This window comes from Zootoca vivipara, chromosome 6 (assembly GCF_965207765.1).
Source record: "Zootoca vivipara chromosome 6, rZooViv2.hap1.1, whole genome shotgun sequence".
NCBI lineage: Eukaryota > Metazoa > Chordata > Lepidosauria > Squamata > Lacertidae > Zootoca > Zootoca vivipara.
Window position 1 is genome coordinate 60,021,800 of NC_142589.1, and position 23,631 is coordinate 60,045,430.

Here is a 23,631-nt window from a genome sequence, read left to right on the forward strand (position 1 = left end):
TGCTGAAAAATGCACTGGTATGAAGCGAGTGAAAAGGAGGGATGGGGGGAAAATTCAAACGGTTTGGATTTTAAGGCGCTGTGGGTTAAACCACAGACTCTAGGGCTTGCCAATCAAGGTTGGTGGTTTGAATCCCCGTGACGGGGTGAGCTCCCGTTGCTCGGTCCCAGCTCCTGCCAACCTAGCAGTTCAAAAGCACGTCAAAGTGCAAGTAGATAAATAGATAAACAGCGGGAAGGTAAACGGCATTTCCGTGTGCTGCTATGGTTCGCCAGAAGTGGCTTAGTCATGCTGGCCACATGACCTGGAAGCTGTACGCCGGCTCCCTCGGCCAATAACACACGATGAGCGCCACAACCCCAGAGTCGGTCATGACTGGACCTAATGGTCAGGGGTCCCTTTACCTTTACTTAGTTTGCACTTTCCTGAAACAATATGTGAATCAAAAATGCTGTTGGTGACTGGCCCAAAGTTACCCAGTGGGCTTCATGATCGAATAGGAATATGGACGCTGATCTCCAACACTCTAACCATCACTCCAAATTGACTCACAAGTTTGTTAGTCTTTCAGGTAGTCCACAAAAGCACAATCTACCATAAAGGGTTAATCTTTAAGACAGTCCATAAATGCATATGTCTGGGTGGACATAACCTGATAAGCAAGATCAAAAATGTCCCTACCCCCTGTGGACCACATTAACAGGTGGGCAGGGCCAGTCCCCTGTGAATCACCTGGTGTCAGGTGAAGCAGCTTCAAAGGAAGAATGGGAGTGACCTCAGGTTGAGCTTCTTCCTTTGAAGCCCAACTACAATCCAAGCCATGGCTGAAAAGAGATAAAATGTTCCTTTACAAGGACAACTCAGGCTCAAATTTTCCTTTGTAGTTCAGCTTCAATTCAAGCCGTGGGTGCAATGGAACAAGCTTCCTTTGCAAGCGTGGCTCAAGTTTGAGTCGTAGCTGCAAAGGAAGAAAACAAAGCACTCTCAGGTCACATCCACACCATACTGTGCAAAGCTTTTGTATACTGCTTTAACAGTACAGTGGTACCTCTACTTACGAATAACTCTACTTACTAATGTTTCTACTTACGAATGGAGCTCCGTCCGCCATCTTGGATGCGGTTTAGATAGGATTTTTTCTACTTACGAATTTTTAGATAGGGTTGCTTCTACTTACGAATTTTTTCTCCCAATGCATTCCTATGGGATTTTTTTCGACTTAGAAATGTGTGTTTGGAACGCATTAAATTCGTAAGTAGAGGTACCACTGTAGTGCTAAAGAATCCTGGGAACTGTAAGTGGCTAAGGGTGCTAACCTCATAGACCTACAGTACAATTTCCATCACCCTTGACACATTACAGTTCCCAGGAATCTCCATGGTGGTTAAAGTGGTATACGGAGGGTTTAAACTAGGGCTGTGTGCTCTCCCCCCCCCTCATGATTTGGAGCGTGATCTGCACTTTGAAATGGCACATTATGGCCCAGGATTGACCTGCCCCAGATCCAGGCCCCAAAGGTATTTGGGAGCCTTGCACAGTGTATGCTGAACATCAAACCCCCTTTTTGAATTTGGTGCCCTTTTCTGTCACCACAGAACAACACAAAAAGATTCCACATTTTAATAATAATAATAATAATAAACCCTACACTGAACTGTACTAGCGGGTGGAAAGGGAGAATAAGTAAACCCATCTAGAGTGGGTTTACTGCTGCCGCATCTGATGTCAGGTGATAGATGGGGAGCATGGTTTGGGCACAACCACACCAAGGGCCAAGTGGGAGACACGGCAGGTATAATGAGCCCCCCTCTGGCTTATGCCATCATGAGTTGGCTAGTCTTTAAGGGGCCATAAGTAAGACCTATGGATTTCAAGGGTGGAGGGGAAAGAGGCAGAGCTATTAACTCATGATGTTTCTAGTGGTGTGATGACACCCTTCCAAGTTCCTGACAGGATCTGAGAACAGCCAGAAACTGCTGGGTGGCCTGTTGGGATGCTGCCAAAACACGCAGGTTTACATCCTTCATAAAAAGCACTGCTGATAAGAGAGTTGCTATCTCACCCTGACAAGGGAGAGAGATCTGAATACTGAATAGCAGAAACCTGAACAGAACGTGGGATGAGGCTGACATTCACACTTGGGCTTTTTGTGGGCATCTGGAACGCCTGCTCAATCAAAGTGGTCAGGCCCGGCTCTAGGTGCACTCCCGGTGGCGCGGGGCGGCAGGGCGCCAGGCCGGCAGGGGGGGCGCTGCGTGACAAAGCCGCGCGGAAGCCGTGCTGCGCGCTGCGGGGGCACCGGAGCGATCTCTGCGCCTCAGCGCCAGGGCGCCCGACCTGCTCGAGACGGCCCTGAAAGTGGTGTGCCTAGAATCGTAAATATGGAGCGAGCTTCATTGTGCATATGGTGACAGGGCACATGGCCCAGGCATCTGCATGATCAAATGTCTGGATGAAGGAGACAGCCCTGAGAAATGGCTGAATATCAAGGGAAATGAGTAGATTGGGGAAAAGAATCAATTTGCCACACACAAACAAACATGCCAAGTGGTGGATAAACCACCACTTTATATTTCCCACCTGAAGTAGCCTCAGGCCAGGGCATTGTGGGAAATTTTAAATGGTTCATAGCTACCCACTGCTGGTGTTAGGTAAGTCCATGGCTTGGTAGGGCAGGGATTTTGCTAATGGCTCCCTCAAATGTGGTATCAGCTCTCATACTTTTGCAGTGGACCAGAAACTATACAGTGGTACCTCGGGTTTAAGTACTTAATTGGTTCCGGGGTGCCATTCACTCCCCGAAAAGTACTTAAACCGAGCGGCAATAGCGCACGTGCGTGAAGAGCCGATAGAGCGCTTCTGCGCATGCGCACACGGCGGAACCCGGAAGTAAACACTTGCCGGGTCCGCAGAGTACTTAAACCAAAAGTACTCAAACCACAGCGGACATAAACCGAGGTATGACTACTACCATTCTCCTCACTACTTGGCAAGATCACACAGACTTCTGCTCTCCTTGTTTTTCTTTTTGTAAATATAATTTCAACCACTAACCAGGGCACGTGCTGCTCTTCTTAATTGCTTTTATTTAAGCCAAAAGCTGTCTTGAAGAATCGATGATTCTGGCGGGTTTCCAACTTGCCTGACTGGTTTTGCTTGCTATCTTATCACAGCCCCCCACCCCAGCCCTTGGGGCGTTGGTGTCCCAGGAACTAGGCCTCTGACTGACAATAGCCCCACCTCCTCTCTGGCAACCATTTTTAAGGTTGCTAAGTTACCTGGGTTACTCCTTCCTGTCTTGCTTTCCTATTGGTTTGTCGTTGTCCTAGCCAGGTTCACTTTGCTTCATGTTGGCTTCTGGTGCAGGGCTGGCACCAGCTACCAGCATCCTTGGCAAGCTGTTGGGTCCACTGACAACACCCAAAGTCAGCTGCCAGGTATTGTTGCCTGCAAAGTGACTTCAGGTGATAAACTCCTGGAAAAAATGTATACTGTATTCTAGAACAGGCTTCCTCAACCTTGGCCCTCCAGATGTTTTGAGACTACAATTCCCATCATCCCTGACCACTGGTCCTGCTAGCTAGGATCATGGGAGTTGTAGGCCAAAAGCCCCTGGAGGGCTGAGGTTGAGGAAGTCCTCAACAAACTTATGTCAGTTTTATAGCATGTTAATTGTAATGCCTTCTCTCATGATCCTGGGCACTGTAACCTGAGGAGGGAAGACCAAGGTAGCTACTTACACATTGCCTCAAAAGAGGCCACAGATATGCACAAAATTTTCATATGTTACTTTATATGGATAAATGCAAAATTATAAATTATTACCATAATTTAAAGAGAAATGCAATATACCTCACCACAGTGGGTACTAGTCTACAGGTGAACTGTCTGCTGTCCAGCTAAGGATGGGCAACTTCAAGGTCCCTCCTGCTCTCCCTTTTGTAAACCTCCAAATAAATAGGCATCCCCTCACATTCCATCTGCCTCATTCTGCCTAACGGTAGGACCGGTCTTGAAACTAGAAAGTCTCCCTTTACCTATTTTTCCCAAACCAGGAAACTATGGTTAAGAGCAGGCATCCCCAAACTTTGGCCCTCCAGATGTTTTGGACTACAATTCCCATCATCCCTGACCACTCGTCCTGTTAGCTAGGGATAATGGGAGTTGTAGGCCAAAACATATGGAGGGCCGCAGTTTGGGGATGCCTGGCTAAGAGCTTTGGAACAAGCCAGGATATGAAACCCTGGTTTGAAATTGAATGGTTTCCTGGTTTAGACAGAATAAGAAACTATAATTAATTGAAGAGTTCCTGGTTTGTTTGCTCCAGCTTGAAATGGAGCAGTGAAAGGATTGAGTATGTGCCCATGAGCCCCATTTATATCTTTCCTTTTTAAGATGAGATAGGATGGTCTGGATGCAGTCCATTGTAAGGTAACAACAGTAATAGTAATCATCATCATCACATCAAATTATCTGAATTGCCTTTCCTTTTGAGTTTTCCCCCTGTTAAATCTTGAACATAGCCATGAATTTTGGACCCTGCTGAATCTCAGACTTATGAAATATCTCTCCCTAGGCAGTTGTTAGATATATGAGAATCTTTTTATACATGTGATAATCAAAGGTTGCGGTGTGCAGGGCCGGCGCGCTAATACTGTAAAGGCAAATTAGGCCACTGCCTAGAGCGCTGAAATTGAGGGGTGCTGCGCTGGCCAGCCCGCCCACCGCCCGCCACTGCCTGCAGGGCCGTCCCTAGGCTTGGGCTGGGGGGCGCCAGGGCACCTGGCAAACAGGGGCACTGTGGGGAGGAGGACGCGGGAGGTGATCCTCCTCTGAGGCCGCCGCCACTGTGCACGCCTTCTGGAGGCTGGCCTGGGCGGTGGACACTGTCTCCATGCCACTGCTGGCGCCGCTTCTTTCCTGCTCTCGGCCGCTTCCGGCCGCTTCCTCCCGCTCGGCCCAGAGGCACACGCAGATTCTGATTGGCTGCAAGAGCAGCTAATCAGAAGCTGCGGGCACCTCTGGGCCGAGCGGGAGGAAGCGGCCAGAAGCGGCCGAGAGCAGGAAGGAAGTGGCGCCGGCAGTGGCACGGAGACAGCGGCCGCTGCCCAGGCCAGCAACATGGGCTCTGTGCCCCTTTTCATCCCTCCTGCCATTCACACTGGGGGAGGGGCGCCAGAAGGTGACCTCACCTAGGGCGCCAAAAACCCTAGCACCGGCCCTGGCGGTGTGAGGCACAATATGTTTTTGTATCTTCAGATGCTAATATACATGAGAATCCAGGCATGCTCAGTGCCGCGTTTGCTTTGGTGCCAGCTGTTTCGGGGCAGGCTGCCTGGCAGCAATTCTTAGTGTGGCTGGCGAGCTTCCAGCAAAAGCAAGAGCTGGAGAACAACATACGGAATGTTCCCTCTCTTCCAGAGCCATCATTGCCCAACCAAGGCTGGTTTGCTACAAGACTCTAGGGACTTGCCCTCAGCACCCACAAGGCTAAGAACAGGGGCAAGGAACTGGCAGCCCTTCAGATGTCTCTAGGTAACCAATGTATTCAAGTCTCCAGGGCCAGATGAACTACATCCAAGAGTATTAAAAGAACTGGCAGAGGTGATTTCAGAACCACTGGCAATAATCTTTGAGAATTCCTGGAGAACAGGCGAAGTCCCAGCAGACTGGAGGAGGGCAAATGTTGTCCCTATTTTCAAAAAGGGGGAAAGAGAGGACCCAAACAATTACCGCCCAGTAAGCCTGACATCAATACCAGGAAAGATTCTAGAGCAGATCATTAAGCAAACGGTCTGTGAGCACCTAGAAAGAAACGCTGTGATCACTATAAGTCAGCATGGGTTTCTGAAAAATAAGTCATGTCAGACTAATCTGATATCATTTTTTGACAGAATTACAAGCCTGGTAGATGAAGGGAATGCTGTGCATATAGCCTATCTTGATTTCAGCAAGACCTTTGACAAGGTGCCCCATGATATTCTTGTAAAGAAGCTGGTAAAATGTGGGCTAGACAATGCTACCATTCAGTGGATTTGTAACTGGCTGACTGACCGAATCCAAAGAGTGCTCATCAATGGCTCCTCCTCATCCTGGAGAGTAGTGACTAGTGGGGTGCCACAGGGTTCTGTCTTGGGCCCAGTCTTATTCAACATCTTTATCAATGACTTGGATTATGGGCTTGAAGGCATCCTGAGCAAGTTTGCAGATGACACCAAATTGGGAGGGGTGGCTAATACCCCAGAGGACAGGATCACACTTCAGAATGACCTTAACAGATTAGACAACTGGGCCAAAGCAAACAAGATGAATTTTAACAAGGAGAAATGTAAAGTACTACACTTGGGCAAAAAAATTGAAAGGCACAAATACAGGATGGGAGACACCTGGCTTGAGAGCAGTACATGTGAAAAGGATCTAGGAGTCCTGGTAGACCACAAACTTGACATGAGTCAACAGTGTGATGCAGCAGCTAAAAAAGCCAATGCAATTCTGGGCTGCATCAATAGGAGTATAGCGTCTAGATCAAGGGAAGTAATAGTACCACTGTATTCTGCTCTGGTCAGACCTCACCTGGAGTACTGTGTCCAGTTCTTGACACCACAGTTCAAGAAGGATACAGTACTGTACTGACAAGCTGGAACGTGTCCAGAGGAGGGCAACCAAAATGGTCAAAGGCCTGGAAACAATGCTTTATGAGGAACGGCTTAGGGAACTGGGTATTTTTAGCCTGGAGAAGAGAAGGTTAAGGGGTGATATGATAGCCATGTTCAAATATATAAAAGGATGTCATATAGAGGAGGGTGAAAGGTTGTTTTCTGCTGCTCCAGAGAAGCGGACACGGAGCAACGGATTCAAACTACAAGAAAGAAGATTCCACCTAAACATTAGGAAGAACTTCCTGACAGTAAGAGCTGTTCGACAGTGGAATTTGCTGCCAAGAAATGTGGTGGAGTCTCCTTCTTTGGAGGTCTTTAAGCAGAGGCTTGACAGACATATGTCAAGAATGCTTTGATGGTGTTTCCTGCTTGGCAGGGGGTTGGATTGGATGGCCCTTGTGGTTTCTTCCAACTCTATGATTCTATGATTCTAACTCATATTTGTCCCTTTTGAAATACTTTTTGTTCATTTGGGCCCAGTTGACCAGTCTATTAAGGTCATATTGAATCATGATTCTGTCTTCTGTGGCATTAACTTCCCCTCCCAGTTTGGTGTCATCTGCAAATTTGATAAGCATCCCCTCAATTTCTTCATCCAAGTCATCTATAAAGACGTTGAACAATACTGGACCCAGCACAGAACCCTGTGGCACCCCACTTGTCACTTTTCCCCCAGGATTATGAGAAACCATTAGTGAACACACTAATGGGAGAAAGAGGATTGGAAAAAGTGGACGTGTTTTCCTGCAAGACTGCATAGAATGGGGACCCCACTGTTCTTTAAACTAGATTAGGAGCAAGGGGCAGTGGCTTATTGGGCTGGTTTGAGATAGAGTAGGAGTATATGAAAGAAAGGGGTTAGGTTAGTGTTCCCATGTAAGAGCTCTGAACAATTCCCAAGAATTTTCAGGCTTGGTGTGGCGGGACTTCCAAAGCGATAGCTTGTCAACATTGGGCTCCCCACCCAAACAAACTTAAAATGTGAAGCAGCACATGTATTTTGAAGGCCATTTCACATCACTCGACCAGAAGCTTCACAGACGCAGTGTGTTTGGATGCACAAAAATGGGCAAAGAGACAAGCGCATCAAAGCACAAGGCGATGCTCCGATCCCTTGGCAATGGGTGTGGTATGAGAACAAAGATAGACAGGATAAGATACAGAGGGTGTGGGCAGCTGGAATCGAGGTGTGTCTGCCTTGGTCTCTATATTGCTGCAGTAGGAGCTGGTACAACATAAAGAGTGGTTGTTTTTTTTAAGCAGCGTGGGTTTGGGATGGCTACATTATCTCTTTGCGCTTGCTCCTTAGTAAACGAGTTAGGTAGGTCATTCAAATCAGTGCGCTTGCCAACACTCACCCTTAACCCACCTTCATGTGTACATCTTGTAAGCACTACATGAAATTAACCTCAGGAACACTCAACTTGAGATCTTGCGTGGTGATATATTACAGGCCATGTTCCTCTGGCATGGATGCCTTCCAAAAGGCCTTGGTGCTCAGTGGTGTCATCAGGGCTTTGCAGCAGAATTCCAGGTGCCCACTCAGAGGAATGAGCAAGATAGCTTCCCGCTGAAGTAGGGCTGGCTTACCATCTAAAGGTGTCTGGGGGCAGCGAACCAGACCATTGACTCCAGTGTCTCAAATTCCCTATTAGCTCTAGTGCTGCTGCTCAAGGGTGTTCTCTACCCTTAACACTCGGGGTTGTCACCAACAGGATTCTACTCAAAATAGACCCACGTCTCAACTCATCAGAACAGGCCAGCAGACCTTGAGACTAAATCGAGCTAAACCCAGCCCATCAATAAGGATGGGGGATATATTCATTTCAGTTTGCATTTTAATGCTAATCTACCTAATCCACACTTCCCAAACCAACGTGTGAACTGAAACACAGGTAACTTTCAAAATTCATACTGCTCTGCTTATTTACCAATGAGAGCTAAAACTCCATCATGGATCATCGTTTTCATTTCTGTATCCGATAAAGTTCCTATAGTGATGTTTGGAAGTAGGTTGGGCAAAGACAACGAGTGGAAAGGAGCTAGACAAAAACCACAGAACTAAACCCCACTGATCATATCTATATCCTATCCACAGGAATTTTGATAAGAAAGCTTTCATTAATCAATCAATCAATCACTTTTATCTACTCAAAGCATCAGCCATGAACTCATTGAACAGCAGCACTGCAAGTTTGGCATGCATGATCATGGTAAATAAGTGGCCCCCAGGGATTTAACCAAAAAATGCTAATGTTCTTTGACAGTTCAGAATCTCTTCCCAGCTTTTGGAATGTAGTATCTTTAGGATTAGGGACCCAGGTGGTGCTGTGGTTAAACCACTGAGCCTAGGGCTTGCTGATCAGAAGGTCGGCGGTTCAAATCCCTGTGACGGGGTGAGCTCCCGTTGCTTGGTCCCAGCTCCTGCCAACCTAGCAGTTCGAAAGCACGTCAAAATGCAAGTAGATAAATAGGAACCGCTACAGCGGGAAGGTAAACGGCGTTTCCATGTGCTGCTCTGGTTTGCCAGAAGCGGCTTTGTCATGCTGGCCACATGACCTGGAAGCTATACGCCGGCTCCCTCGGCCAATAATGCGAGATGAGCGCGCAACCCCAGAGTCGGTCACGACTGGACCTAATGGTCAGGGGTCCCTTCACCCTTTATCTTTAGGATTGCAGAAGTAGAGGGAATAATGTTCTGACCTCATCCACCTGCCAGGGAACTAAGGGCTACTACTGTGATGTGCATGAGGCAGAGGTTTCATGAGGTATTATTACAACCTGTTGATTGTTTGGTGCTTTGAGAATTAATTCAGTTGAAAGGTGAGGAATACATCTGGTCAATAAACAATTAAGGTAACACCTTTCAGCTAGTGGCAGGAAAATGGCTTTGGAAAAAGAAAGCGAGTGAGCTGAGAATTAGCTGGAGGTGGTGAAGTACTGCTGGGGAAAGGGGCAGGGCCTCTGAGACGTTGGCCCAGTGCTTTTTTCTGTGGGTACTCAATGGTACTCAGTACCGCCAACCCGTGTTAAATGTGTGGCACTTACTGTAACAAATTCATGGTGAGTATTTACACCTTCCCCCCTTTTTCTTTTCTTTTTTTTAAGCACTGAGTGGGCTTATAGCTCTTAGATTTACTGCCCACTGCAGGAACGTCTATTTCCTTCCCCCAGATGCACAGCATCCGCCTCTGAGTGCACTCTCCCTCCCTCCACTCTCTGATCCAAATGAAACTAAACCCTGCCGTGTTAGTCCTGTGTTCCCACCACTTAGTGATGTGAGAAACAGTATGATCACAGGTTGAAAACAGCGTCGTGGTTAATCACTGCTAGCTTCCTCCGCCATCTCGGGATGGTGGCTCCCCCATCACTGTCCCTTTCCACCATGCAACCTTCCCCCTCTTTCCTGGGAATCAACTTGAGATTCTAGGGAAAAGAGATAAGGCCCTCCGGATGTTGCTGGGCTCAGACTCCCATCAGCCCTGGCCAGCGGAGCCAGGGATCAATGAGGGTGGGATTTGGAGAGCAGGCAACATCTGGAGGGCCGCAGGTTCCCCAGCCCTGCTAAAGACACTTGTTAAGGTGAATGAAATGCCTCTGCAGAGTTCTGCACGCCTCTCATAGGTGCCAAGAGAGGAAAGTAATAAATCTCTCAAAGGAAAGAGGAGGAATTGGCCACCTTGCGATACTGTTTCAATCGCCTCTTCTAAATTAACCTGGGATGAGTGGTATATGTCCAAAGGGGTCCTGCTCTAAAAGGAAAGCAAAACACACACTCCTAAGTGGGATAATTTTGTTCATTTTTGAACAGAAGCCTTCCTGTTTGTCTTCTCTCTCTCTCTCTCTCTCAAAAAAAACCTTGCTGGAGGGGGAACAGCCACATAATCAGGCTTTCCAAGTGTAGCAGTAAACATTAAAAACAGACTTTATTCTGGAGCTGCCTTAACTGTAAAGAGGAGATATTTCAGGGTAATTCCTCTCTGCTCCTCTTTACTTAGCTCACACACATGCAGACAACACCTTTGCATTTCTTTGGCCCTCTGTACAACCTTTAAATAGATCATGAAGACTGTAAGTAAAAAATAAATTTAAAAATCCCACCAAGCATTTTATTGCTGGCTCCCTCTTCCATTTATTTGTACCTGTTGCTGTTTTTAATAAAATGTTATGTATTCTGGATTGTATCCAGCCAAGTCATATGCAAGAGTAAATCCACTGAAATGAATGGTTTGTGTATAACATTAGTCATACTCAGACTAGACCAACTGAAATGGATAGACATGGCTAACTTTGGCCCATTAATTTCAGTGTGCTTGCTTTCAGTGGAACTTAGGTGACTACAACCAATGGGTTCAAGTTAGTCAAGTTTATTATTTCCATGGTCTACTCTGAGTATGACTTGGTTGGATACAATCCAGAATATGTAGCATATAATTAAAGCATAAATAACTTAGGTCCATTAATTTCAATGCATCTACTCTGGGAAGATCTTAATTTGATAAAACCAAAAGGGTTCAAGTTAGTCAAGTCCATTACATCTCTGGTTAAGAACTTAATTCGTTCCGGAGGTCCGTTCTTAACCTGAAACTGTTCTTAACCTGAGGCACCACTTTAGCTAATAGGGCCTCCTGCTGCCGCCGCACTGCCAGAGCACGATTTCTGTTCTCACCCTGAAGCAAAGTTCTTAACCCGAGGTACTATTTCTGGGTTAGCGGCGTCTGTAACCTGAAGCGTTTGTAACCCGAGGTACCACTGTACTTCAACAATTCTAAGTTCAAAAAAATCTAGGATAAGGAGCCAGCAATGCAATCCAATAAAATGCTTCATCCATTATTTTCTTAAGTCTTCAGGGTCTATTACTCAGCTATTCTGCTCATATGGTGGAAAACCACGTCTCCCCAAAGCTCACAAGCCTTCTTCCACTTGCATCCCCCATCAGGGGGTGCTGAGAGGGCTTCTCCCTCTGATCCTGGAGGTGACATACAGCCATCATGATAAGGATGAGGGCATGTGCCAACTTTGGTTTCTCTCCATTTCTGATTTTTTCAGTCTTCAGTTCCCACTTGCCATTTTTAAGTCTCAATGAAAACTCATCGGCACCTTTGTGTGAATTTCTCCCAATATACATGCTGGGCAACATCATCATCATCATCATTTATTATTATTATTGTCTGTTATTCTGCTGCTTTCAATGCCACCTTCAACTCCGCTGTTTCACTTTGTCTCATGATACGATCATCGGACCACTTCTTGGGTGGGGTAGGACGTGCGTGTGCGTGTGTGTGTGTGTGTGAAGTGTGCATATATTAGTGAAAACAACATACAGAAATACATTGTATTAGGGTAAATGACATTGCAAAAATGTGTCTACTTGGCAAAATTGCGTACAAAATGTGTCTATTAGGAGAATTTCACTCTAAAATACCGAATTTTCATGAGAATTTTTTTAAAATTGCAAACTTGTGAAGAAATGCAGAGAATGGAAAATTAGAGGCTCAGAGAAACCAAGATTAATTCACCCAATCCTGGGTTGCATTCAGCTAAGTCCTACTTAGAGTAGACCCACTGAGACACATGAACCTAAGTTAGTCATGTCCACTCACTCCAGTGGTCTACTCTGAGTGGAATTTGCACTGAATACAATCCCCTACATCTGGAGGGCACCACATTGGCTACCCCTGCACTAGGTCACTTGGATATAGTCAGGCTTTACCTCCTCATATCCGTTACTGAGCCCTCCACACATTCAAAACAGATTGTCTTTGAAGACTACAGCAGAGGAGGAAACTGAAACGCCAATCAATTAGTCAGTGTAATTAAGAGATTAATGGACTGATTGCAGATCAAACAAAACCCAAAGCGCTTTTTAATCAGATGTGGCCACCTGGAGCTTTCCACTTGCATCATCAACCAGCTCCTGCAGCTCCAATCCTGTTTCCTCTCTGCTGTTACTTAACAAGAAGCACTTGGGAGGGTTAAATTTCTGGGGCTGCTAGAGGATATGGAAGATAGCATGCATTTGTTTGTTTGTTTGTTTGTTGAATTTATATCCCACCCTTCCTCCAGAAGGAGCCCTGGGCTGCAGAGTTGACTAATGAAGTTAATGGACACGTCTAACTTAGGTTCACTAGTCGGCAGAGGAGGCGAAATGCAATGAGAAGTGCTTCTTTGTGTCTTCATTAATTAATCAAATTTATATCCCACCCAGCCAAAGGAGCCTAGGGTGCAAGCGTATCAGTGATAAAGCAATTCAATAATAACATATAAAAGCCTCTTTTAAAAATGCTTTTAAAGGCTGGCCCAAAAGCTTTTTGCTGCTTTGGGCAAAGTCAATTTTATCCCTTCTGGATGGGGGAGAAGTTTGATTTTGTTTGCATTTTAATGAGATGAGAAATGACCCAATTCACCGTTCTTGAACCAAAACCCAGACCAAAACACGATTACCCTTAAAATTCACACTTTCCTGAAATTTGTGATTCAGTTTCGCCAATCAAACAATGTGTACAAACATGCACTGTGTTCAGGGAAAGTGCATATACGTTAGTGAAAGAAATGTACAAAAGTGCATTATATTAGAGAAACGTGCTTGTAGAAATGTGTATATTAGTCAAAACTGCATACAATATAAGATCGGGGGGGGGGGGTTAAGACACTGAAACTGACAGACTGATTCACCTCTAGACCCATACATTACATACATACAGTACACAACCACCTTTGTGTGTCTTATAATATTACTTCCAACATACCTGTATACTGACCTATTCTTACCATGCTTGACAGCCTGAGACCCCACCCCCCACCACTATGGTCATGCCTAGTTCCTTTCTGGCAGGCCACACTCCACTTATTTAACTGCTGCCTGGGACAAAGCAGAAACTCACAGCCACCCTACAACAGATTATCTAAATTCAAAAATATACCTTGGCAGCTGCAGGGTGGGAAATGGCAGGCTGTGCCCTGGACTGTGTGCTGCCTAGATGTCCTTGCATATACATGCATATCCATGAAAACTAGAACCATCCAGTTGGGGGCCTTACAGGCAATCTAATCCAACCTTCTGCAAGCAATCCAGAGCATCCCCCCAAAAGCAGTTTCCTAGTCTCTGCCTGAAGCTCCCATCACACCTCTAGGTCAGGCATAGGCAAATTTGGCCCTCCAGATGTTTTGGGACTACAACTCCCACCATCCCTGACCACTGGTCCTGTTAGCTAGGGATGATGGGAGTTGTAGTCCCAAAACATCCGGAGGGCCGAGTTTGCCTATGCCTGCTCTAGGTAATTGCATGGGCTTCTCTTTTTGCCAGGCTTGTATTTAGGCCTGTTTCGAAGCACCTGAACTTTTGTTTTATTTGGCTTTTGCATGTTTTTATATTGCTGCTTTATTACTTCGTATTTTTGCTTTAACAATCTCCCTTGTTTTTGATATTGTATACCGCTTAGAGATTTTAAAAATACCGTAAGTAGTTCATCAGTGCTTTCAAATAAATAAATGGTTCCACTGCCTAACTGCCCAGCTATTGAGACATTGCTCCTAGGCTGCATATGCCCCATATATTTAAAGTACATTCACACACACCCAAAATAATAATGGGAACGGTAGTTTACTCATCACAGAGCTGCCTTTCTCAGCACCTTAACAAACTACAGTTCCCATGATTTACTGGGCAAGGGCATGAAACGTGCTTTAGATGCGTGGCATAAACACAGTTCAGAAATATAACCAATGCAGATGAGAGGAAACCTAAAGAAGAAGAACACTAGCAGCTCCACACTAGCACACTTTGTTGACAGGGTGAAGCTGTTGTTGCCTCCCCAAAGCCATGTTCTAATGCCAATTGCAAAATTTCAGTCAATAAGGGGAAGGGGAAGAAAAACCCTCTTTTGGCACATGAAGATATTGGCACGAAGCTGGGTTGCCCACAAGCTTAAACTGACAGAAAGTCATCCGATTAGAACAGGCAAGTCCAACATAACAGCAGCTCATCTGCCTATCACAGAGATCTTTAATTTCTGCCCTGTGATGAAATGTAAAAGAGGAGTAGGGGATGATTCACAGTTGAATTTGTGCCTGCATTAACGATTCTGCTAAGGAGATGGGCATGGTGTCCAAAGGCAGGCCACTGGTTATTGATTTCTAAGGGACTGCTGAGTACCTCCTGGTTCCTAGGAATTTAAAAAGAAGCCAGGACCAGATGGGCCTTGGTCAGATCTTGCTAGGGTACTGCTTAAATTTCTAAGCAAAATGAGAGTGGGAAGTGTTTCAACAGGATAGAGTCAAAGGAGCCAGGAGTTCTGCTGGAGACTCCTTTAACAGCCCTGACAAAGTATCCAAGAACCTCTCTTGCTAGGGAAATTTCAGGTGATGGGTTCCCATGGGAACTCATTGTTAGACGATCTCCCTTAAATCTTCTGAATGGGGCAAAGGCAGATTCACAGTACACACACCCTAGCTAAGGGTGACAATTTCCCAAAGAGGGGTGTAGGGAGGGAGGCTCAGTAGAAATAGCCGGGTAGCTACCACACTGCCCACCCCACAGCATCTGCCACCTGAGGCAATCGCCTCACTATGCCTGATGGTGGGCTGGTTGCCCTGCACAAGGTCCTTTCCAACCCATTCTATTTCTGCAGTTTGCAAACAGGGTTCCACCACAAAACTATGTCCCCTGTGATTAGCTGCCTCTCACATCACCATCAGCAGAAGCAGCCTGCCAGGTAGGAAGGAGCCACTATGGTAGCTGCTGCTGCTTACCAGGGAGGAACAAGACAGTGGGGAGGTTGGTGCAGTGCAAACTTACCAGCAGGAGCATTGGATTTGTTCCTCCAGTGTGGTTGCACTGCATCAACCTCTTTGCTGCTGCATCACCCGTCTCCCTCCCAGTGAACAACAGTGACCCACCTGCAGGGAAGCTTCACCTCATCTGCTGAGCCACTTCTGACTATCTGTACAGTGTAGCAGTGCGAAAGGCATGATTTCCCTTGATCATGTCTGTGCATCCCATGCCAGCAGAGTTCCATCAGCGATGCGGACACTGGTCTCAGAAGTGTTTCACAATGAGAGGCACTTTTATATGTTACCCTTGCAAAGCAGCCACAGCAAGTGTGTTGCCACAGTGGCAATCCAACACAACTTGGATACCTAAAAGCAGCAAAAGGTCTCATGCACCCACAAGCATTAGCTTGCGAACTGTCGCCCGGCCACACGCTTCCCCTTCCAAGGAAAGACAACAAACTTACTTCTTGGCTCCCGGGGTCCATCGACAGTCACTTTAATGGCACGGTGGTATGTAGCGACCTGGGTGGGGTTTGTGAAGACTGTAATTGTCAATGTAAAGCTTTTTCCTAAAGACCAAGGGAGGAAAAAACAAAGAAGAAAAAGCACACGTGAGTCCAGGGTGCAAGTGTACGGGATCCAGGATATAATGGAAGGGTGCAGCGCATGGGCACCCTCAGGGGTTTTTCCTGGGGTGGGGGGAGTAGAATACTGAAAGGGGTGGGGAAGGTTAGTCTCTCACTAAATTTGAGAAGAATAACGCCTATACATTTTTGCCTCATATCTCAGGTGCTTCAAATGCTAGAAACTTACTCCCTTTTTTTTTAGAAATGAAAGCTGAGGATCTTGGGATTATGATTCACCCAGGAGAAGAGCAACAGCCTCCCTTGCTTCTACCATATATACCCGTGATAGATGGGCAGCCATGTTGAAAGCAAGGCCTGGCTTAAATTTAAGCAAGGGCTTACCAAGGCTGCTTTCCTTTGCTACTACTCTTTGAACAAACCCCCTTGCTGTCAGGACCTGAGGCTGCAGAAACAGCTAAAGGGGATAAAATTAACAATCTGAAATTATATTAAGACTCTTGGCAGTAAGCTGAAAAATTAGCAACTGGTCTCATAGTTTACTTTAATAATAATAATAATAATAATAATAATAATAATAATAATAATAATAGAATTTATACACCGCCCTATATCCGGAGGTCTCAGGGCAGTCCACAGAATAAAATCAAAATATAAAACCACAAAACACATAATCAAAATAAAAACAACAATCCAATAACCCCCCCCAAAACCCCACATTTTAAAAGGGCATACGGTAGGATGTCGTATCTTTTCCAGGGAGTCTTGGGAAAGATTGAGGGCACCAGGAGAAGGGGACAACAGAGGATGAGATGGTTGGACAGTGTTCTCGAAGCTACGAACATGAGTTTGACCAAACTGCGGGAGGCAGTGGAAGATAGGAGTGCCTGGCATGCTCTAGTCCATGGGGTTATGAAGAGTCAGACACAACTAAACAACAACAACAGGATGTCATATCACAGTGCAAAGCATCTAAACCAGGCATCCCCAAACTTCAGCCCTCCTGATGTTTTGGACTACAATTCCCATCATCCCTGACCACTGGTCCTGTTAGCTAGGGATCATGGGAGTTGTAGGCCAAAACATCTGGAGGGCCACAGTTTGGGGATGCCTGATCTAAACACTACTAACACTGGTCTATGTTTTCAGAAAAGTCACAAGATGTCGCCTTCTTTAGCCTGTACCACTTCAAAGTTTAGCTGTGGGGAGGGAGGCAGGAGTGACTGCTGGATTGAATCATCATCCGTATCAAGAACTTCCTCCCAGCAAAAAGACAGCATGTGAGGGTTTTAGACGAGTTTTCTATCAAATGTGCTACATTTCTATATGCAGGACTTTACGGCAAGCTGTGTGTGTTTGGAGGAAGAAGCATTCCACCCCCTCGCTTCCCACCTGCACTCTGGATTGGCATAATCCTGGGAGGGCTGGATCTTGAAATTTGTTTGCTTATTTATTTAAAATAAAGGTACAGGAGTAAAGGAGCAAATACAGTCATCCTTCGTACTGTTGTTTACTGTAATAGAGTAGTTCCGAACAGCCCAAATCTGGAATCAAATAAAAACACTCAGGAGCACCTGTCAAGCCAAATAGCTAACATTTACTATAAATAACCACCCTATGCCAGTATTACTAAACTCATTCTACAGGTGAAGAAGTGAAAGCACAAGGACCTACCTGTGCTTGTAGCTGAGGCACGTTTTTAATGTTCTTGGCCACCATATACTCCTAGCCACTACAATTACACTACCTCTCTATCATGTGTGATGTGGGCTTTGCTAGGGATAGTGGTATGAATTCCAGGGGAGATGCAGAGTTTGCCCTAACCTTTCCAAAATGTCAGGAATGTGGAACCTCTGGCTCTCCAGAAACCTTTGGATTCCATCTCCCATCAGCTACAGCTAGCAGGGTCAATGGTGAGGGATTGGAGTAGTAGCCCAACAAAATCTAGAAGGCCACAGACTAGGCACCATGGTGCGGACCTGGAGTTGTTCACTACCTCCTGAACAAGAAGCAGAACTCTGGATATATCATCTGTGAGAATCTGGATGGGTACCAAAGATCTACTAAAACCTTGCTTTCAACCCACAAAACCACAGCTTCCTTTGTTGACTACATACAATCCATTGCCAGTTGGAGGTGCACTGATAGCATCGCCAGACTGGCTGGCTGGCTGGCTATGGATCATAGCTGAACAAAGGCAACTGATAACGGGCATAGCTCCTGCCAGCATCTGTGACAGTTGGTGAAACATAACCCAGTTTCACCTTGGTGACCAGAATGAACCAGCAGGAACCTTGGTGATGGATATCTTCAGGGGACAACACCACTATGCCACTGTGGTGATTAGGCCTTAATTTAGTCTGAGCCAGAGGTTGCCACAACTAGGCCTAGGTCTTTCCTTGAGTGTCAGAGCTCAGGTCAGAGCATGTGAAATAAGCCTGCCTCTAGAGCCCCAGTCAGGCATTCTGCTTGTATGTAAACCCTACAAATGAACTGGGAAGTGGGGACAGGTATGTGCCATTCCGCATCAGCATCCCTACCCCCCCTCCAATTGCCGTGGGCAACTGTGTGGCTCAGGGAAGGTCACAGAGGCTCGCTATCAAGTGGGGTGGAGCTTCCTAGCAGGTGAGCTGCTGCTGCTTACCAGAAGGGAAGGGGCAAGCTGGCAGGGAGGTTGGTGCAGTGCAAATGCACTGATAAGAATGCCATATTGGATCTGCCTCTGCATTCACACTGTGCAGACTGCCTCACCCTTTCCTGTAAGAAACAATGACCCAGTTGCCGGGAAGCTAGAGTAGCGGTTCCACTTCCACCCCACCCAGAGAGCTGCATCTGTCTCAGTGCAATCTAGAACATCGATAGAAAGGACTATAGCTCAGCGGGAGAGCATCTGTTTTCCAAGCTGAAGCAGGTCTTAGGTTCAATCCTCGGCATCTCCAGAAAGGGATGGGAGAAACTAGCGGAAGAGTGGTGGGGAAAGTGGCATGGGGGGGGGCGGAGCTGAGCGCACTTGTCCTCACTTCCTTTGTTCACATGAAGAGTTTATGAACAAGGAGAACACCCAAACAAGAATAAGGTGTGTGGGTTTGGGTTGGGCAAATCTGTTAGTTTTGGTTTTCCTCAGCTTCTCATTTTAAAATCTAAAATTCAGTTTCCCCATTTTCACACAATTTTAAAATAAGAGGGCCTCATTAAAAATTTTCAGCATCTTGGTGCAAAATTCTCCTAACATACACACTTCTATGCAATTCTGTCACACAAACACACACTTTTCCTTAGTGACATTTCTGTATGTCATTTTCACATGGATATGCATTTATATGCACACTTTACCCAAGTGTATGCATATTTGTACACATTACTAAATCTAGAGCCTCTGACTTTAGGAATTAACTACTTTACTTTGTCTTGCTGTGGGCAGTCTGTAATTCCAGTCACCCTCTGTAACTGGTCCTCCTCTGCCTTTATCTCCAGTAACAGCTCATTGGGGGCAGAAATGAGGCAGGTGTAAATATTTGTATTTACACAATATCCTATTGAAGTTGCTTGCCTCTAAATCAAGTCTGATGGGAAGAAGTTGTTTTATGGATGATTTTTATTGTTTATTGCTTATTTAGGGTGCAATTGTGTGCACACCAATGTGGAAGTAAGCCCCTTTGTAACTGACACAACTTTCTTCTGAATACATAGAACCAGTGCTTTTCTTAAAAAATGTTTAGGGGTACTCTCATTTTGATTCAAGAAAATCACCATTTTATAGTTCAAATTCGGGGAAAATAAATACAGTACATGGACAAAAGTACAAAGATTCACAAAATGCTTAGGGGTATGTGTACCCCTGTGTTATTGTATTGTTTGTATTGTTTATGGATTTTGCTCTTTTTCATTCTGTATTTAATCCTTTGTTATCTTTTCTGAGGAAAAGCCGTATATCAATACTTGAAGAAGAAAAAAACAGCAACACTGCATCTCCACACAAAGAACAGCTCCACCTTCTCTGTTAAGCTGTTAAAGCATTAAGCTGTTAAAGGCACAATACCGAAGTTTTGGATATTTCCCCCATTGAAGGGGGTGTTGCACACAGGAAAATAGCTCATCAAGGAAAATGTTAGGCTGAACCTGATTGGCTGGCATGCTAGATTTCTATGTACAAAGAGATTTCATGTTCATGTGTGTGAGCATTCAAACATGCATCCCCTGGGAACACACATTTGTTGCACACCCCTAATCTTACGTGGTACAGTCCACAAAAAAAAGTTAGCACTTGATCCTGCTAATTACAAACACTGGCACTAACAACACAGTGGACAGCTGGTAAGCACATGGCAGGCAGCCTCTCTAGCTTCCTGTGCTTAGAGCAGATGTAGGGGACCTTAAGCCCAGGGCTTTTTTTCTGGAAAAAGAGGTGGTGGAACTTGCTGAGCACCTACCCAAAGTTGTTGAGCTCTTTGCCCCCACCGCCACTTTCGGCAGCCACAATTGTCGCACCAACACAATCATCACAGCAACCTGTTCGTCCCGCCACACGGCCCCAGGCACTGTGCCTCAACCTAATGGAGCTGCCGGAACACACCAAAGAGGGGAACTCCAGTGTGTTCCAGCTGGAAAAAAAAGCCCTGCTTAAGCCCTCCAGAGGTTACTGAGAAATACAACTACCATCAGTCCTAGCAAGCATGCTATTGGCCAGGGAGAATGGGATTTGTAGTTCAGCAACATCTGGAAGGCCAAAGGTTCCCTACCCCTGATTTAGAAGAAATCACACCCAAGGATATCATGAGGTTTTCAAGAAGCACAGACTCCCATCAAGGCTATAGAAGGAAAGCTACCAGATATTGGTGATAGAAAGGAAATTCACAAAAACTCATCCAACTCAAAAGAGTGAATGCAAACAAACAAACCCCAGACCTCATCCTTGAGAATTTCACCTACGTTTCCTCTGCCCTTCAATAATTTTCAAATGCAGGGGGGGGGGTGTTTCCTCATTAATTGGTGGGAAACCATTGAAAAAAACCAACCCAAAAGGTAAAAGACATGTTCAGGACAGCACTATCCTGTGCAGAATTAATCTACACTGACAGAAACAGGGACTTATAGCATGCAGAACAGAGAGCCCAAACGGGAAGTTTCATGCACTTGAAGACAAAAGACTTTTTGCTAACCAACAGGCTTTTGACTCACTTCTCCTAGTTTGAAATCAAACTCCTCACAGGCTTCCCAAGGACTCCAGACTACTGTAATTTCTTATCCCAGACATGGAGACCTGAGCAGGGGGGTTCCTAATGAATTCAAGAGTCAAATTCGGATGGAGCTATGTACAGTTTGGAAATTTGTGTAAGGGGGATGGAAAAAAGGGGAGGGAGGGAGGAGACTTAAAGCAAATAATTGAGTACAGAAATGAAAGCTTAATTCATAAAAGCAAAACATTTTTCCATTCATCAACCTGCAAGCAGTTATGTGGGGGAGATTTTGAAAGAAAGCCTTGCCTGCCACTTAGGAAAGGAGCCAATGGGAAAGCGGAAATGCACGAAAGAATGTAAACTATTTGGGTTTCATAGAGAGCAACAAGTAAACAGTTATTACACGCAAATCATTCTTAAGATCACTTGGGCCTTACTGCCGAGAAGCCAAAAATCTCTTTGACGGTTTGCATGTATACATTCAAAAGACTGGAAGAAAGGCTTGGATAGAGGCCGACATGGTTATAGTGCGCCACTTCCTGTAGCAGCAGCAGCACAAGCTAAAACACACCATAAGATCAGCCTCAGGGCTGTTCATGCAACATAACTGATGCAGCTACAGTGTGGCAGTTCTTGCAGAAGAGCAGCCACATGCTAAACACAATAAGATCAGCATCGGCATTGGCCATGCAACAGGTCTTTGCAGAATGAACGTTGGGGTGGGGACTTGGAATCCCACCTGTGATGACCTCACTCTGCCTTCTGTGCATTCATCACAGCTTCTCTGCAGGGCCCAGGCATGTATGCTTGTAAGTTGTACAGTGGGAGCCCTCCAGATGTCGCCCAGTCAGTAGCCCTTCTCTCCATGTGTGATTCCCATACTGCTTCTGACAGTGGAGGTAGAACATAGTCATCATGGCCAGTAGCTGCTGATAGCCGTATCCTCCATGGATTTGACTAGTCCTCTTTCAAAGCCATCTATATTGGTGGCCACCATCACTATCTCTTATGGGAGCAAATTCCTTTTTTTAACAATGCAATGTGTGAAGTAGTTCTTTCTTTTGTCTGTCCTGAATGTTCCAACAGGAGGTTCTCTACCCATTTTTCTGGGAGGTGATGGAGAAAATATATTTCATTTTTAATGCCTCCAGCTTTAAACTGCCTCTGATCATGGATGTTCCATTCAGCTATCATGGCTAACAGGTAGGTCCTGCAACAAATCATGGCATGTAGGCTGCTCCAGACTGGTCAGGGTCCCAGCCAGCTATCCCCTCATTCAATTCCTCGTGAGTTTTCCATTCCCATCCCCACTGCCTCAAACAGCCAGTCAGCATTTTGTGCCCACTGAACATGCTCAGTCCTCAATGCGTAATTTGGAAGTGGTTTTTCCCTCTCTCCCTTTTAGATTTCTTTCCCTCTCAAAATTTGTGGTACTTCTGTAAAACCTGGGGTCGTCCCCACCCCCGCAAGCCTGCTGAGGGATGAGACTTCTTTGATTACATACTGCTATTGGAAGACCGTTTTGTTCCAGCAGTCTTTCGTTTTATGGGGTTGCTTGTTTTTTAATTTAACTGATAACCCAGTCTCTCTTTTAAAATTATTCTGTTCTCTTTTTTATGACATTGTGTTGTGTGTGTGTTTTTTTTAAAAAAAAAGTCATTGTAAGACAAGGGGTTCCAAAGATTTCCACCTCATGGACCATGTAAAAATAGCTGAAGGTTGGGTGAACCACTTAACGATTTTTCTGCCTGTTGTAGCCGTTGTAATGGACTCCCCTAGAAGCTGTATGATTTTTAATTGCATTTTTATGGCTTCTTTTTATTTCTTATAGGATAATTTCCATAGAATTCAGATTGTAACTCAATAAAATAGAATATGCAAGAAAAGAAACCATTAAAAATGCCATTAAAAGTTAATGTGAATATTTAATGGAATAGATGTGCTGTCTCCCATCTTAACCACAAATCCACAGACATGCCATGGGCCACCTAAATGAAGCTTCTGGACCACAGATAGTCTGCGAACCACAGTTTGGGAACTCCTGTTGCGAGGCACACTGTGTGGTATATTTACACAGGATGAAAACGTTCTAATAAAGAAGCACAATATGTGTGGATAGTGTCGTGTGTGGATATCCACCACCTTTTAAAGCCACCTCTAAATTCGTTATCAACTCATTCATCTCCGGTCTCCTTACCTCGGCCGCTCCGTCCAACAAAGCGAAGGTCGTTAAACCTGGCCACTTGGTTTTTCATGACCGCAGAGGCATTCCGGAGCTCCGCTGAATAGTTCTCATCGTTACCGGCCATGACAGTAACCACAGTGCCATCAGGCACGTCTCCAAGGGCAACCACCTAGAAACCACCGGCAACAAGAAATGGTTGAGTTTAGAAACACAGGAGCATAAGAAGCTCCCCTAATGCTATTGGCTCATCTTAG

General features: G+C 45.5%; 1 protein-coding gene across 1 annotated transcript in view; it reads right to left on the reverse strand.

Moving 5' to 3' along the window:
• The window catches only part of RUNX3 (RUNX family transcription factor 3), a 133,044-nt gene that overhangs the window by 41,459 nt on the left and 67,954 nt on the right, over positions 1-23,631 (reverse strand). The window contains exons 4-5 of the mRNA XM_060275800.2: positions 23,390-23,546; positions 15,896-16,000 (exon numbers count right to left, since the gene is read on the reverse strand). Coding sequence (XP_060131783.1) covers positions 15,896-16,000; positions 23,390-23,546 — 262 coding nt within the window. The remainder of the gene's footprint in view (positions 1-15,895; positions 16,001-23,389; positions 23,547-23,631) is intronic.